The 14,659-nt window shown below is 53.6% G+C and overlaps 1 protein-coding gene across 1 annotated transcript in view; it reads left to right on the top strand.

The window, feature by feature from the left end:
* Window positions 1-14,332: 14,332 nt before the first annotated feature.
* The window catches only part of EMID1 (EMI domain containing 1), a 109,647-nt gene continuing 109,320 nt past the window's right edge, over window positions 14,333-14,659 (top strand). Inside the window, exon 1 of the mRNA XM_065418029.1 lies at window positions 14,333-14,451. Coding sequence (XP_065274101.1) covers window positions 14,333-14,451 — 119 coding nt within the window. The remainder of the gene's footprint in view (window positions 14,452-14,659) is intronic.

Raw genomic sequence — 14,659 nt, 5'->3', positions numbered from 1 at the left:
TTGTAGGTTTCCATTTTTTGTCTCCCTCTGGAGGCTGGGCCACATAAGCAGTTAATGACTGAGTCTGCCACAGCTCCCAGCCAGCGCAGGTCATGCTTTAGCTCTAGTGGTTGTCACTCTGATCAGGATCAGAGCTGGCGCTAGCAATTGCTTAGGGTCCTGAGCAGCTCAAGGTCTCCGAATCGCTTTTTATTATGTGTTGGGGGGCGGGGCAGAAATATTCTGGCTTTAGGGCCTCCAATGGGCTAGCACCGGCCTGTATTAGGGCAGATTGTCCTGGGTTCAAGCAGGGTTGGAGGTATGATAGATAGCTTGAAACATCCCTGGGGGACTGTACAGCCCAACTGCATGATGCCTCATCCGCCTGCACAGTGTTTGCACCGTGCTGGGGAGGAGACAACACCATGTGATCAGCCACCTTCGCACATCACCGCTATGTTGGCCGTGCATCAGTGGGGGGCTCTGGACATCAGCTTTGGAACTACTGTGCAAGGTCTCTGCAGATCTGAGAGAAGGCAGGGTCCCTGACGTGAGTAGCTCCCAATCCAGAGGCCCAACATACAAGCCCAGCAAAGGGAGATGGGGGCCTTGTAAAGCTTTGGATTAAGACATAGTGTGTGCAGCGCTGTGATTTGCTGCCATTATTTATATGGGGGGGACGGGAGGACCAGTAGGTGGTGCCTTGCCCCAGACTCCTTGAATAGGCTGTAGATACAGTAATTATTGCTCTTGCAGACAATGTGTGTAACAAGCCAAATGCCCCCAAATGAGCTACTGCTCCCGGGGAAGGGAAAATATTGTAGCGTACTGGCTAGTGCCTATGGGTCACCACTGCCCTCTACTGGGTGGGCTCAGAACAGCTCCGCTGGGAGTCATAGGCCCTATAGTGCTAACAGAGATTCTCCTTTAGCCCCAAGGGCAGGGCCTGAGCTTTAGGAGCAGCGGGAGCCAAGCTGGTTGTTGGTCTCGCTGTGAGGTTCTTGCTGGCCCTGGTGCACAGCACAGTGACAGCTGCGCCTCCTAGGTGCTCACAGGTTTGGTACGATACCCTGCCCAGCTCACTTCATCCCACTAACACTTCCCATTGCAGCATTTCCTGGGGCATCCTCCAGGCTCTTCAGTGCTAGCCCCGTCCCCACCATCTCATTGCATTTGCTTCAATCTCCTTGCCCAGTGGTGTGCACTGAGTTGCCCTGGGCTCAGATTTCCTCCAGATTCTGCATACACGTGGAGTTCATTGGTGTCAGTCAGCAGCCTTGGTAGTGTCTGCACCAGGCAGCACCTTTCTCCTCCCTGGCATTTCACCAGCCCCTGGAAGCCCATTTTGGATGAGGGAAGGCAACTTCCACAAACTGGGCACACCTGAATCCTTCCCACGACATCAAACAAACACAGCTCCACCATCCCTAGCAATCCTAGGCCAGTCTTTGCCTGTCTTCTGTGGGCTTAAGTCCCATGAGTTTTCCCTCTCTGAATGCTGTTTGACAGAGAGATTCTTTCAGACGGCCTCCTTTGTGCATTCCTGACACACATGCCTGAGCTGTATTTCCCAGCTGAGCCCCAAAGTACCAGTGCCACCTGCAGGCTGGCGGGGAGCCCACATCCACCCACTGCCAATGCCTTTGTATTAAGGCTTGGGCAAATAACCTCCACATCCTCCCTTCCAGTCTAAACTCCTTCCATGAATTCATCATGGAGCAAAACGCCCAGGGAATGGGACAAGTCAGCACACAGCGGTGGCTGCAAGCCAGGGAAAGCCGCTGCCACTTGGGGCCCCCTCTGTTCACGCTGTCTTCCAGGGCCTGTGCATGAGGGGATGGCACAACCCCGTCCTTTGAACTCCTTCCTGCAAATGCTGAGCAGGGACAGGGTGCTTCATGATTCAACTCATCCAGGAGCTAGCATGCTGAGTTCACTGTCCCTGCAGCAAAGTCCATACACCACCACCAGGATTTGTGATTCACTGTCCCCATCAGTAACTCCCTTGGCATGGCTGGTGCTGCCAGAGTTCATACAGCACGTATCAGTAACTGCCCTTGAGTCTCTTGTCACCGCTATGGTATCCCCAGAGGCATCAGTGCAGTTATTCCTGAATTACACCACTGGCAGAGAGGAGAAGCAGAATGGGGAGTCTACAGCTGTGACAGAGCTTTCTATAGCACATCCACATCTGATTCAGTCACAAATCACACTCATGTAATGAGCCCCTCTGCAGGATTTGAACCCCTGACCTTCAAATCCACAACAAAATCCTCTACCACTTGAGTTTGAGTAAATCTAATAGCTGGTCTCAGAAGTAGCTTCTTATCCTGAATGTGCACTGATCACTAGAGGGAGATGTGACCCACCTTCCAAGTGTGTTACATTCCCATCAGCTGACTCCTAGATCGGGCTACTCTAGCGGTAATCCACGAACTCCCAGGAGGGCTGCATTCTGGGAGTCTGTATTGTGAGGTTGCAATGGGTTTCAACTGTGTGCAAAGTGTGGTGCAATAGTGTTGTCATTTCACAACCTCGTTGCCGGTGAGCCCATGATTGTAGCTGCAGGCACGCATAGACCTATATGCATTTGCACCCAGGCGTGTCTGTGGGGCATGCAGTTTTTGATGCATTGTGCTGTAAATTCATGGGAAGCTGCATGCGTGTCAGGCTAGCAGGCTACCTGTCTGCACTGCAAGGAGGTCTGACCTCCCCTGAGTGTAGGGGAGCCATCTGCTGCACACTGCCAGGTGTGCAGGTTCAGTGCTGGAGCCAGTCCTGCGTGCCAGGGCACAGGCCCCAGCATGTTTGTGTCAAGAAGCAACCCTGATGCATAGCAGGCTGAGTCTCAGAGCCCTGGAATGGACCCAGCCAGGCGGGTACATCCCCTGCCTCCTGGCATGCTGCCTTTTCTGCATCTCCAGCAGGGAAGGGAGTGCCCAAGGAAAGGTGAGGGCTGGAGAGAAGCAGCTAGGGATGGTGGAGATGCTCCTCTTTCCTTCCAGAGGGGAAAGCTGGGGGTATAGAATCTGCAGAGCTATCTGCCGCTGCGACAAGCTTCCTGCGACTTCGGCCGAGGCACCCAGGCGGTGCACTGCTCTCTTTGGTTCCCCTGGCAGGGTTGCTGCCTCCGGGGTTCCCAGGTCTAGGGTTGGCGAGGGTAATGTGCATGCTGGGGAACTCTGCACACAAACGCAGCCCAGAGTCTGTGAGTTTCAGGAGCATAGGCGCGTGCACGGGGTGTGCCGGGTGTACCCAGGCACATCCTAATGCCCGTGGGCCAGATCCGGCCCCTCAGGGCTTTGGATCCGGCCCGTGGGATTTGCCCCCCATGGCGCCGCAGGCTCCGCGCCGCTCTCAGAAGTGGCCGGCATGGCACCACGTCCCTGGGGCCGCAGGGGGGCAGAGGGCTCCGTGCATTGCTCCAGGCATTGCCCCCTGCAGCTCCCATTGGCCAGGAACAGGGAACCGCGGCCAATGGGGGCTTCGGGGGAGGTACCTGGAGGCATGGCAAGGGCAGCGCACGGAGCCCTGTACCCCTCCCCCCAGGGGCCATGCAGGGACGTGGTGAGCGGTGTGGCATGGGGCCAGGGCAGGCAGGCAGGGAGCGCGCCGCTGCAGGTAAGCGGCGCCGGGCCAGAGCCCAAACCCCTCCTGCACTTGCCCCCCAACTCCCTGCCCTTAGCCCCCTGCCGCACCCCACACCCCTCCTGCACCCCAACCCCCTGCCCTGAGCCCCCTGCCTGCACCTGCACCCCACCTGCACCCCAACTCCCTGCCCTAAGCCCCCTGCTGCACCCTGCACCCCAACTCCCTGCCCTGAACCCCCTGCCGCACCCCACACCCCTCCTGCACCCCAACCCCCTGCCCTGAGCCCCTTCCTGCACTCCGCACCTCTCCTGCACCCCAACCCCCTTCCCTGAGCCCCCTCATACACTCCGCACCCCTCCTGTGCCCCTCCTGAGCCCCTTCCTGCACACCACACCCCCTCCCACACCCCGCACTCCCTCCTGCACCCCGACCTTTATGATGTTCGCCTTTAAAAAAAAAAATTCCCTGGGTGCACACCCTAATGAAATGTGCTGCGCACGCCTATGTTCAGGAGACTGGAACCTGGGCAGGCTGATGGCTCTGGGCTGAAACGTGTGATGTGGACACCTCACTGATTTCCAATGCAATTGTGTAGTGGGGGTCGCTAAGCAAAACACCAGCAAGTGACCCCGGTGGGTTGGAGCGAAGGAGACGGGGCCGGCTCCAGGCACCAGCGGAGGAAGCACGTGCCTGGGGCGGCACATGCTAAGGGGCGGCACAGTCCATTCCGTCCATTCTTGGGGCGGCACAGTCCAAGTGGCTTTTTTTTTTGCTTCAGCAGTTTGGGTCTTTTTTTTTTTTTTTTTTGCTTCGGCAGTCCAAGTGGCTTTTCTTTTTTTTTTTTTTTTTGCTTGGGGTGGCAAAAATGGTAGAGCCGGCCCTGGAAGGAGATGTTCATCCGTCCCCTGCCGGGCTCCAGACTGTGCATGCAGGGAGACAGACCAGCAAGGGGAGAATACAATCTCTGGTTACAGACTGCCTCTGGCCAAGGCTGAAGAAGCACAGGCAGAGTTGGGGTGTATGTACAGGTGGGCCATGGGGGAAGAGCGAGAACTGGAAGCAGACAAGAGGGGGCCAGAGGGTGGAGTGTGGGTAGGGCCACCCTGGGCTGTTTGGGGAGGTGCAGCGTCCCCCGGTCTGTGATACCTGCCGCCCAGGTGGGAAGACCCCCACCCTGCCCAATTCCATCCTGTTCGATGAGGAACATGATTGCAAGCTGTTTGGAGGAGGGAGCCTCCTTCTGCTCTGTGTCTGTACCGCGCCTAATGCAATGGTCCATGGCTGGAACGCGTAGGCACTACTGCAATACAAATAATTCCTACGCTCTGGGCAGTGCTGGAGCCAGGACCAGTGTTTGTTGTGGAACAGCAGGGTGTGTGGCAGGGGAAAGGGAGTGACTGCAGCCCAGGGCATGCCGCAAGGGAGCTGGGGAGCAGAAGTGAGCCGGGAGCTCAGCCCAGGGTGACTCGCTGCTTGGGAAAGGGCTGGACCAGCACAGAGACTCACTCTGGGGATTGGGAGAAGAAGGATCCCAGTGACCCCTGGCGTCACCGCCACTGTTTTCTAGGAGTCTAGAGGTGAACTCCTGCAGCTCGGTGTTTGACCAGAGGGCCTTGCTCTAGAGCACTGCATGGCTGTTGCCCCTGCCCCGGGGGCTCCAGGGAGCAAGATCTGTCAAACTCTTGCTTGACAGGCTGGGAACGTGTAACAAACTGCTAATCCCATGCAGGTAGAGCTGGGCCCAGCATGCTGGTCTTTCAGCTCTAACTATACAGGGCTTTTCCATGTGAGCTAGAGGAGGAGAGCGCCTGCAGCTGACACTGGAGGAAAAAACCACACACGCACACCCTCTCTCTCTACCCCTACGTGTCTTCCCCCCCCCCCCCCCCAATCTATTTTCTCCACTGGCTGAGGTTGTGCAGACAGTGCAGGTTGTTTTTCAGTTAAATTCCATGTGGTTTCATTTCCCTGCTATCAGGGGTGGGGAAGTACCCCCCTCTCCCCCTAGGGATTACACGCTGCTCAGCCTGCCAAGGCCCAGACCAGGAGACAGGCCCTCAGCCAGGAGGCACACGCGGAAGCCATTAGCACAGGGAGCTTAGAACAACATGCATAAACAGCGCTGTCTCTTACCCCAGGCTCATGATTCAGCCTCCCTGGGGTGGAGGAACAAACAGGGCGATAAGGAGCAGGGCTGTGGGGGGTGGACTGAAGCTGAGTCTCAATGCAGGACAGGCGTCAGGAGGGGAGGGGGAGCCAGGTGTTTTGTGTAGCTGTTAAACTGCAGGCTTGGGCTCCCGCTTCCACTGCTGGGGCACAGAGCGGACTGGGGAAAAGGCACCTCTGCAATAATACTGCATCGTGGCTTTCCAAATTCCTCCATTGGTGTCGCTCTTTCTCACTCTGATCATCTTCTGACTTGGCCTTGGCCTCCTTAGCACACCAGAACCCCTCCTCTCCATCTCCAGGCTTAAATGGAGCTAGGGTGACCAGATGTCCCGATTTTATAGGGACAGTCCCGATTTTTGGGTCTTTTTCTTATATAGGCTTCTATTACCCCCCACCCCCGTCCTGATTTTTCACACTTGCTGTCTGGTCACCCTAAATGGAGCAGAAAATGACAAGGCTCCTTTGGTTTAGCAACAACAGCAGTCTAGCAGTGCCTACCTGGGGAGCAGATTTCTGACTGCAGAGCAGCCTTTAATCGAATGGGCAAAGACAGAGCAAGATCCAAAGGCTGGCAGACAAAGGCAGACAATTTCCCAGGGAAGTAAGGCTCACGTGTTTAACAGACAGAGGGGTAGCCGTGTTAGTCTGAATCTGTAAAAAGCAACAGAGGCTCCTGTGGCACCTTTAAGACTAACAGAAGTATTGGGAGCATAAGCTTTTGTGGGTGAATGCCCACTTCATCAGACGCAAGTAATGGAAATTTCCAGAGGCAGGTATAAATCAGTATGGAGATAACGAGGTTAGTTCAATCAGGGAGGGTGAGGTGCTCTGCTAGCAGTTGAGGTGTGAACACCAAGGGAGGAGAAACTGCTTCTGTAGTTGGATAGCCATTCACAGTCTTTGTTTAATCCTGATCTGATGGTGTCAAATTTGCAAATGAACTGGAGCTCAGCAGTTTCTCTTTGAAGTCTGGTCCTGAAGTTTTTTTGCTGTAAGATGGCTACCTTTACATCTGCTATTGTGTGGCCAGGGAGGTTGAAGTGTTCTCCTACAGGTTTTTGTATATTGCCATTCCTGATATCTGACTTGTGTCCATTTATCCTCTTGCGTAGTGACTGTCCAGTTTGGCCAATGTACATAGCAGTGGGGCATTGCTGGCACATGATGGCATATATAACATTGGTGGACGTGCAGGTGAATGAGCCAGTGATGTTGTAGCTGATCTGGTTAGGTCCTGTGATGGTGTTGCTGGTGTAGATATGTGGGCAGAGTTGGCATCGAGGTTTGTTGCATGGGTTGGTTCCTGAGTTAGAGTTGTTATGGTGCGGTGCGTGGTTGCTGGTGAGAATATGCTTAAGGTTGGCGGGTTGTCTGTGGGCGAGGACTGGCCTGCCTCCCAAGGTCTGTGAAAGTGAGGGATCATTGTCCAGGATGGGTTGTAGATCACTGATGAGGTTTAAGCTGAGGACTGTAGGTGATGGCCAGTGGAGTTCTGTTGGTTTCTTTTTTGGGCCTGTCTTGTAGCAGGAGGCTTCTGGGTACACATCTGGCTCTGTTGATTTGTTTCTTTATTTCCTTGTGTGGGTATCGTAGTTTTGAGAGTGCTTGGTGAAGATCTTGTAGGTGTTGGTCTCTGTCTGAGGGGTTGGAGCAGATGCGGTTGTACCTCAGCGCTTGGCTGTAGACGATGGATCGTGTGGTGTGTCCGGGGTGGAAGCTGGAGGCATGAAGGTAGGTGTAGCAGTCGGTGGGTTTTCGGTATAGGGTGGTGTTAACGTGGCCATCGCTTATTTGTACTGTGGTGTCTAGAAAGTGGACCTCCCATGTAGATTGGTCCAGGCTGAGGTTGATGGTGGGGTGGAAGCTGTTGAAATCATGGTGGAATTCTTCCAGGGTCTCCTTCCCATGGGTCCAGATGATGAAGATGTCATCAATGTAGCGTAGGTAGAGAAGGGGCGTGAGTGGACAAGAACTGAGGAAGCATTGTTCCAGGTCAGCCATAAAAATGTTGGCATATTGTGGGGCCATGCGGGTGCCCCTGGCAGTGCCACTGGTCTGGAGGTATATATTGTCACCAAATTTGAAATAATTGTGCGTGAGGATAAAGTCACAGAGCTCAGCAGCAAGTTGTGCTGTGTCATCATCAGGGATACTGTTCCTGACAGCTTGTATTCCATCTCTGTGTGGGATGTTTGTGTAGAGAGCCTCTACATCCATGGTGGCTAGGATGGTGTTTTCTGGGAGGTGACCAATGCATTGTAGTTTTCTCAGGAAATCTGTGGTGTCACGGAGATAGCTGGGAGTGCTGGTGGCGTAGGGTCTGAGTAGGGAGTCCACATATCCAGACAGTCCTTCAGTGAGAGTGCCAATGCCCGAGATGATGGGGCGTCCAGGATTTCCAAGTTTATGGATCTTGGGTAGTAGATAGAATAACCCCGTTCGGGGCTCTAAGGGTATGTTGATTTGTTCCTGTGTTGGCATATTGTGGCCCCACAATATGCCAACATTTTTATGGCTGACCTGGAACAACGCTCCACCTGAAGCATGGGGTTGCATCCCTGACCATCTTGGCCAATAGCCATTGAAGTGTTGTCATGCATCTCTTTTGAAATAAACTGGCCTAGTACGGGGCTTGGAGTGGCAGACCATGACCTGGATTCCTGGTCTCACCTGGAGTAGACTCTGGGGGGCAGCAGAGGAATTGGAATTTGATTTTTAATCTAAGCCTCTCTGGAATAGACTCTGACACAACAGCTGTTTTGCCACGGTGGCATAGGTAGCTCTGAAACTGGGGTGCCTTTGTTTTCCACATACTGTACCTTTAAATGGATAACGACTCTTGCCATCTGCCAAGAAAGCAGCCATGTTGTTTCCAGAATTGCTGCAGGATGCTACTGGGGAGACATGCATGCTGTGCTCTCTTGTGGACAGACTATATTTTGTTCGTTCATGTCCTGTATTTACCGTAACCGAAGCTAAACATACTTCAGACTGAAGGTGTATGGTTGATCTCAGTGTCTGGAAGGATATGTGTCTCAGGGGAATGGACTTTTGCCATGAGGGAGCTTGGATGACAAAATAAAGTTCTGTGTGATCTTGGACACTGATCTGTCACCCATGGGAGGGAGGGTTATAACTCTGTCAGGACCTATTATACCACCACAATGGGTAGGGACAGATAGATGATAACACCTTATTCTTATCAGTAGATCTCAGAACACTTTACGGGGTGGGGGGAGGAGGGAATATCATTATTCCCATTGTACAGATGGGAAAACTGAGGCACATGACTTGCTCATGGTCACCTAGCAGGCCAGTGCTGGGAATAGAACCCAGCTCTCCTAGGCCAGTGCTCTGTCCACTAGGCCACACTTGCCTAGATAGATAGAGCAGAACCAGACTGCATTCCAGGTGTGCATAGGAGTCCAGAGCATGTGGGGTTTGGATGCCACTACCTGTCTGGTATCACAGCAGCCATTCCTAGGAACACTGGGACTGTTCAGCTTAGAAAAGAGGCGACTGAGGGGGGATATGATAGAGGTCTATAAAATCATGGATGGTGTGGAGAACGTGAATAGGGAAGTGTTATTTACCCCTTCACATAACACAAGAGCCAAGGGTCACTCGATAAAATGAATAGGCAGCAGATTTAAAACAAACAAAAGGAAGTACTTCTTCACACAATGCTCCATCAACCTGTGGAACTTGCTGCCAGGAGATGTTGTGAAGGCCAAAAGCGTAACTGGGTTCAATAAAGAAGTACATAGGTTCAGGGAAGATAGGTCCATCGCTGGCTATTAGCTAAGATGGTCAGGGATGTAATTCCATGCTCTGGGTGTCCCTAGGCCTCTGACTGCCTGATGCTGGGACTGGACGACAGGGGATGGATCATGCAATAACTGCCCTATTCTGTTCATTCACCCTGAAGCACCTGGCATTGGCCACTGTCAAAAGACAGGATACTGGGCTAGATGGACCTTTGCTATGACCCAGTATGGCTGTTTTTATGTTCTTATTTTCACCTGCCAGGAGTAAGGTCCTCACTGAATTTTTAATGCCACTTGAAATGGATGCTTTTATTATTGTCATTACACTTTATTTCCATTGCGGCAGCATGACAGAGCTGGGCACGTTGGATCCAGTTATGAACATATTGTTCTGTGTGCTGAACACACGTCTCACAGACAGCTGTCCTAGCCGGGAAGGGGCTCGACACCTCACAGAAGGACCATCCCAAGGAAGCCATCAAGACAGGACTCTAGGGCCATTGCCTTTGTATGACTCTCAATTGTTGGCCCAGCCCATGGACCAATGGGCTTCCAACCATGGTGCCTGCAAGTTGGGGGAGCACAAGATCCCCATTGCCACACTTAAGGAGGACTTGCAGGAAAGTGAGAGCAGGCAGGACTCTGCCCAGCCTGGGATGCTGACATACCTCGGACTGGCCAGGAGGAGTGAGATCAGACGTGGGAGGGGTGTCTCAGGACTTCTCTTTCCAAAGCTCTGTAACTCGAATGCTTTCAGAGTAAGGTCACTGTGGCCCTTTGCTAAGTGTGTGAGCCTTGCTTTCCTGCCACATTGTCTCTGAAGGGGTTAAACTTGCAGCCCATTGCGCTCCCAGCCCAGGTGGAGCTCTGAGGGGTTGTGACATCTCTGAACATAGATGCTGGAACTAGGGGTGCTGGGGGGGCTGCCGCACCCCCTGACCTGGAGTGGTTTCCATCATATACAGGGTTTACAGTTTGGTTCAATGGTTCTCAGCACTATACAAACTGTTCCAGCCCCCCTGTCTCTGACACTGATTTCAGGATCTAGGGCAGCTGGGCAGCAGCAGGACTGGTGTCAGACAAGAGGACTGAGCCTGGGAGTGTGATAGGAACAGTGACTAGATTCTGGCCTGACCCAAAAGGCTTGGAAGCACATGGGACCCAGACTGGTGACTGGACAGAGTGGTACAGGCCAGGTTGTAACAGGTAGCACCTAGAGGACCCCGTTTGAGGCTCAAGGCCTCATTGACATAGAACAAAAAGACAGTCCCTGCTCCAGAAAGCTGACAATCTAAACAACCCGCTGTCCACAGAAACCGCCCAATAGCTCCCAGGCCTGTGGGAATCACGGCACGCTGCCTGCCCAATGTAGAAATGCCAGTCTTTCCCCACGCTCCCTTAGGCTGGCTCCTGATTCTCGAGGAACTGCTGCCCTCTAGGGGTACATATACACAGCAAAGAAAAACCTGCGGCCGGCCTGTTCCAGCCAACTCAGGCTGGTGGGGCTCCGGGCTGTTTCATTGCTGTGTAGACGCCTGGGCTCAAGCTTTATGCATCCGAAGAAGTGGGTTGTAGCCCACGAAAGCTTATGCTCTAATAAATTTGTTAGTCTCTAAGGTGCCACAAGTACTCCTGTTATTTTTGGGCTCAAGCTGGAGCCCGGGCTCTAGGACCCTGCCCACACCTGGAAGTCTACCCAGCAATGAACAGCCCTACACCTGAGCCCCATGAGCCCACGTCGGCTGGCATGGCCAGCTGCGGGTTTTGCTTTGCTGTGTAGACGTAACCCTAGGAAAAAAGCAGCATAGGTGTAGTTTGACTTTAATATTTGTGGGGGGCAGCTCCAGTCAGTCCAACGGGGCCATGCGTGTGTGGGGAGGAGCAAGTTCCACGCCTGCCTGAGGCTTGTAGTTGGGGGGGCAATGGCTCACCGCCCACCCCCACCCCGTTCCTCCCAATCTACACCCATGGGGGAATGTTTTGAAAGAGCTCCTGTGAACCATTTGGAGGAGCTGTGAGCAAGGGAGCAGCTGGAGAGGAGCCTTTGCAGGAATCCCTCTCCCTGGAGGGGCAGGAGCCATGTGCACTGGCTGAGACTGGGGCAGAGAGAGATTTGATGGAGATTCAAGCATCCCACTCTCCAGATCTTACCCCCTCGCTTGTTGCTCTTTCTTTGATTTCACTGCTCACAGGATTAAGAGCTGGCCGAAACTCAGTTTTCCCTTTGCAGCAAGCACAGTGGATTTGCCATGAAAGCACAAAACTCTGGGGCTGAGCAAATCTAGAAAGCAAGCAAGGAAGAGTCACTTTCAAACCCAGTTAAGGGTTCACATCTCTCCGACTTAAACCTCGATTCATTTACCTGGCACATCATGTTTGTTACCATTGTTTCTTTCAGCCACTCCTTCAGTCAATAGAAGTAGATCGTCATCGCCTTTGCTAATTGCTGAGGTGAGGATGTTTGTGTGGGAACTAGAGCTAACGGTGACTCCCTCCCCAAATGTTCTCTCCCCCGGTTGCATCTGGCAGTTTAACTCACCAGAAGCCTGCATCTGTGACAGTGCATGGTACAGGCGGATATTCGTTTCCCTGTCATCTTCCTGCCATGGCAGGTGTGCGGTGTTGTGCTGATGATTTTGCAGTAGGAGAAGCCAGGAAGAGAGAAAGCAAGACCCTGATTGTGTTAAACCCAGACCACCAAGCTCAGATCCACTTCTGGGGCTATGGCTACTCTACAGCTTAAGAAGACATAAATTATGTCACCCAGGCGTATGAATTAGCCACTCCCCTGAAAGACATTACTTATGCCGGTTTAAGCGCTGGTGTGGATAGAGCTATGTCGGTGGGAGAGCTTCTCCCATCGACGGTGACTAGAGTAATTAAGCCGACAGAAGAGCTTTCTCCCGTCGGCTCAGAATGGCTACGCTAGAGATCTTGCAGTTTGCAGCCACATGGGTGCAGCCGCACCACTGTAAGCCCTCTGGTGTAGCCATAGCCTGGGTCTGAAGTCCAGTGGTGTTTGCATGGGGTGGGGGTGGGAAGTGATTTGGACCATGCTAGAAATGGGGGGTGGGGCACAATTTGGAAATCTGGATGCAGGTCGGAATTCGGGGATGTGTGGATCTGGAGCCAGCTCCAGCACTGCGGAGTTTAAATCGGGGGAGTTTTGATCCAGGTTCTTCTTTACCTCCAGTAACAGCGAAGGGAACAGCACAGAAAATGACTGGCTTGAGATTATGTCTTGAAGGATAAAGATCCTCTTGTTTCCAGTGATCTGGCAGCGGAGAATGGAGAGCAAAAGAAAAGGGGTTCAGCCTGGCCAGAAACACACATACTCACAGCACCTCCCCTGCTAATGGTCTATGGACCCAGTTAACACCCCTGCTCGTCCTGCAGTGACAACCCCCAAGGCCCTGCCCTTGAGCGCACAGCACCCATGCCCTCGGCTCCTCTCCTTCATGTGACTGGTTTGAAACGGGGAGGCAGGGTCTGTTCTCACCTAAGGAGCTGTTTTTCCTGGGCTGCACATCCCAGCAACAAAGTGGTTCCTGCCTGGGAAAGGAAAGAAAAGAAAGTCCCCAGGCCAAGCAGTCATTTGGTGAAGTCTATTGAAAACAAAAGGCCTGATTCTGCTCACATACTGGCACCACCCCATTCATTCCTCCTGATCTACACCGGGCAAATCCAGCCAAAAGGGAGCCAGGCCCCAACTGGTGTAAGTCTGGGGACAACCATCCAAGTAAGTGGAGCACTATGGAACTACACAGACTGGGGATCTAGCCCAGATTGTGCCCCCTCCCCCTCCCCCTTTCAAAGTTTAGCAGCTGGTTCCTGTTGGGCCTCTCTCCTTTACACCGCTGTCAATCAGGAGTAAAGCCATTGCAGCCAGTTGTGGAAGAGGAGAATTGGAGCCGTTCCGAGCAATCCCAGGAAGTGGTTCTCTGTGGGGGGCTGGATCTGGGAAGCAGAAAGAAGTGAGCTCTGTATATGATCTAAGTGGCTTCCCCCTCCCCTTGCCGCTTAGCGAGGCTGGGTATATGAAATCAGTCCACGTCTTGAACATGAAGGAGAGGGGGTGGGGGGGTGGGAAGGAGGAGAGAGCAACGCTCGTCTTTTGAAAAGCCTCTGGGATTGTTTGGGTTCCTTAATCCAGTCGAAAGAAGGGGGCAGGACTTTGAGCTGCCCTTAATCGCTTTTCCCTTTGCCAAACATCCCAGCGGTAAGAGCAACGCTGGGCAGAGTGCGAGAGGGGGAAAAGCTGGCTTGCAATAGCCCCCAGCCCCTCGGCCTGTGCCCTGAGGAAGCTCCAGAGCACTGGAAGGTGAGAGAAGCTGGCGCTCCCTCCCTGTGGCCCAGCTTTTCTCCTGCACGTTTGCAGCGCAGAGAGGCGATCTCTCCTCTGGTAATTTTGCTGTCTCTCTAAGCTTAGCTGGAGCCTCCCCCCAGCTGCTGCAGGAGTCCCAGCCAAGTTAATGCAGAGAGCGACTTAACTCCACTTATTATTTTTGTTTTGCAGGGCCGTGCAGGGAGGATTGGCAGCGCTGATCTGAGTTCTCTCCCCCCCGTCCCTGCAAGCTCAGCCTCCTCCTTCTTGATCCCAGCTAAACCTGGGCTTTATTCCGACCGGGCCTGGCACCGGGCCACTACACTTCTCGTGAGTCCCTGTGCCAAGGGGGCTTCTCTTTTTTTCTCAATGAGAGATCCTTGAGCGTCGTGCCTTGGCAGGCGGAGGGGGAGCGTGGGAGCACGTCGGGGGATCGGCTGAGTTCAAGAAGGATCAAGGGCTCTGTGTGAGCTCAGAAGCTCTGGCCCCACGGACGGCCACGATGAGCACGCAGCAGCTCAGCTGGATGAGATGCCTGCCAGCGGCCCTGTGGCTGTGCTGCCTGCTGCCTGAGGGGAGCTGCACCTGGAACCTGGCAGGACTCCAGTACGCCAACCGAAGGTAAAGAGCGTCTCGGCAAGGGCAAGCTATGGGCCGCTGGGCTGGGCATCAGGAGACCCAGCTGCTGTGCTTGGCTCTGCTGCTGGGAGCCTTGGCCAAGGCTGGGTGGCTTGAATGCCCCCTCTGTAGAACAGTGTCGTCCTCCTTTGTACAACTTCTGGAGCTCTACAGGGGCGAGGTTCTTGTCCTCACCATTCTGCGGCATGCT

Source organism: Emys orbicularis, chromosome 16 (genome assembly GCF_028017835.1).
Source record: "Emys orbicularis isolate rEmyOrb1 chromosome 16, rEmyOrb1.hap1, whole genome shotgun sequence".
NCBI lineage: Eukaryota > Metazoa > Chordata > Testudines > Emydidae > Emys > Emys orbicularis.
This window is presented reverse-complemented; position numbering and strand designations above follow the sequence as displayed.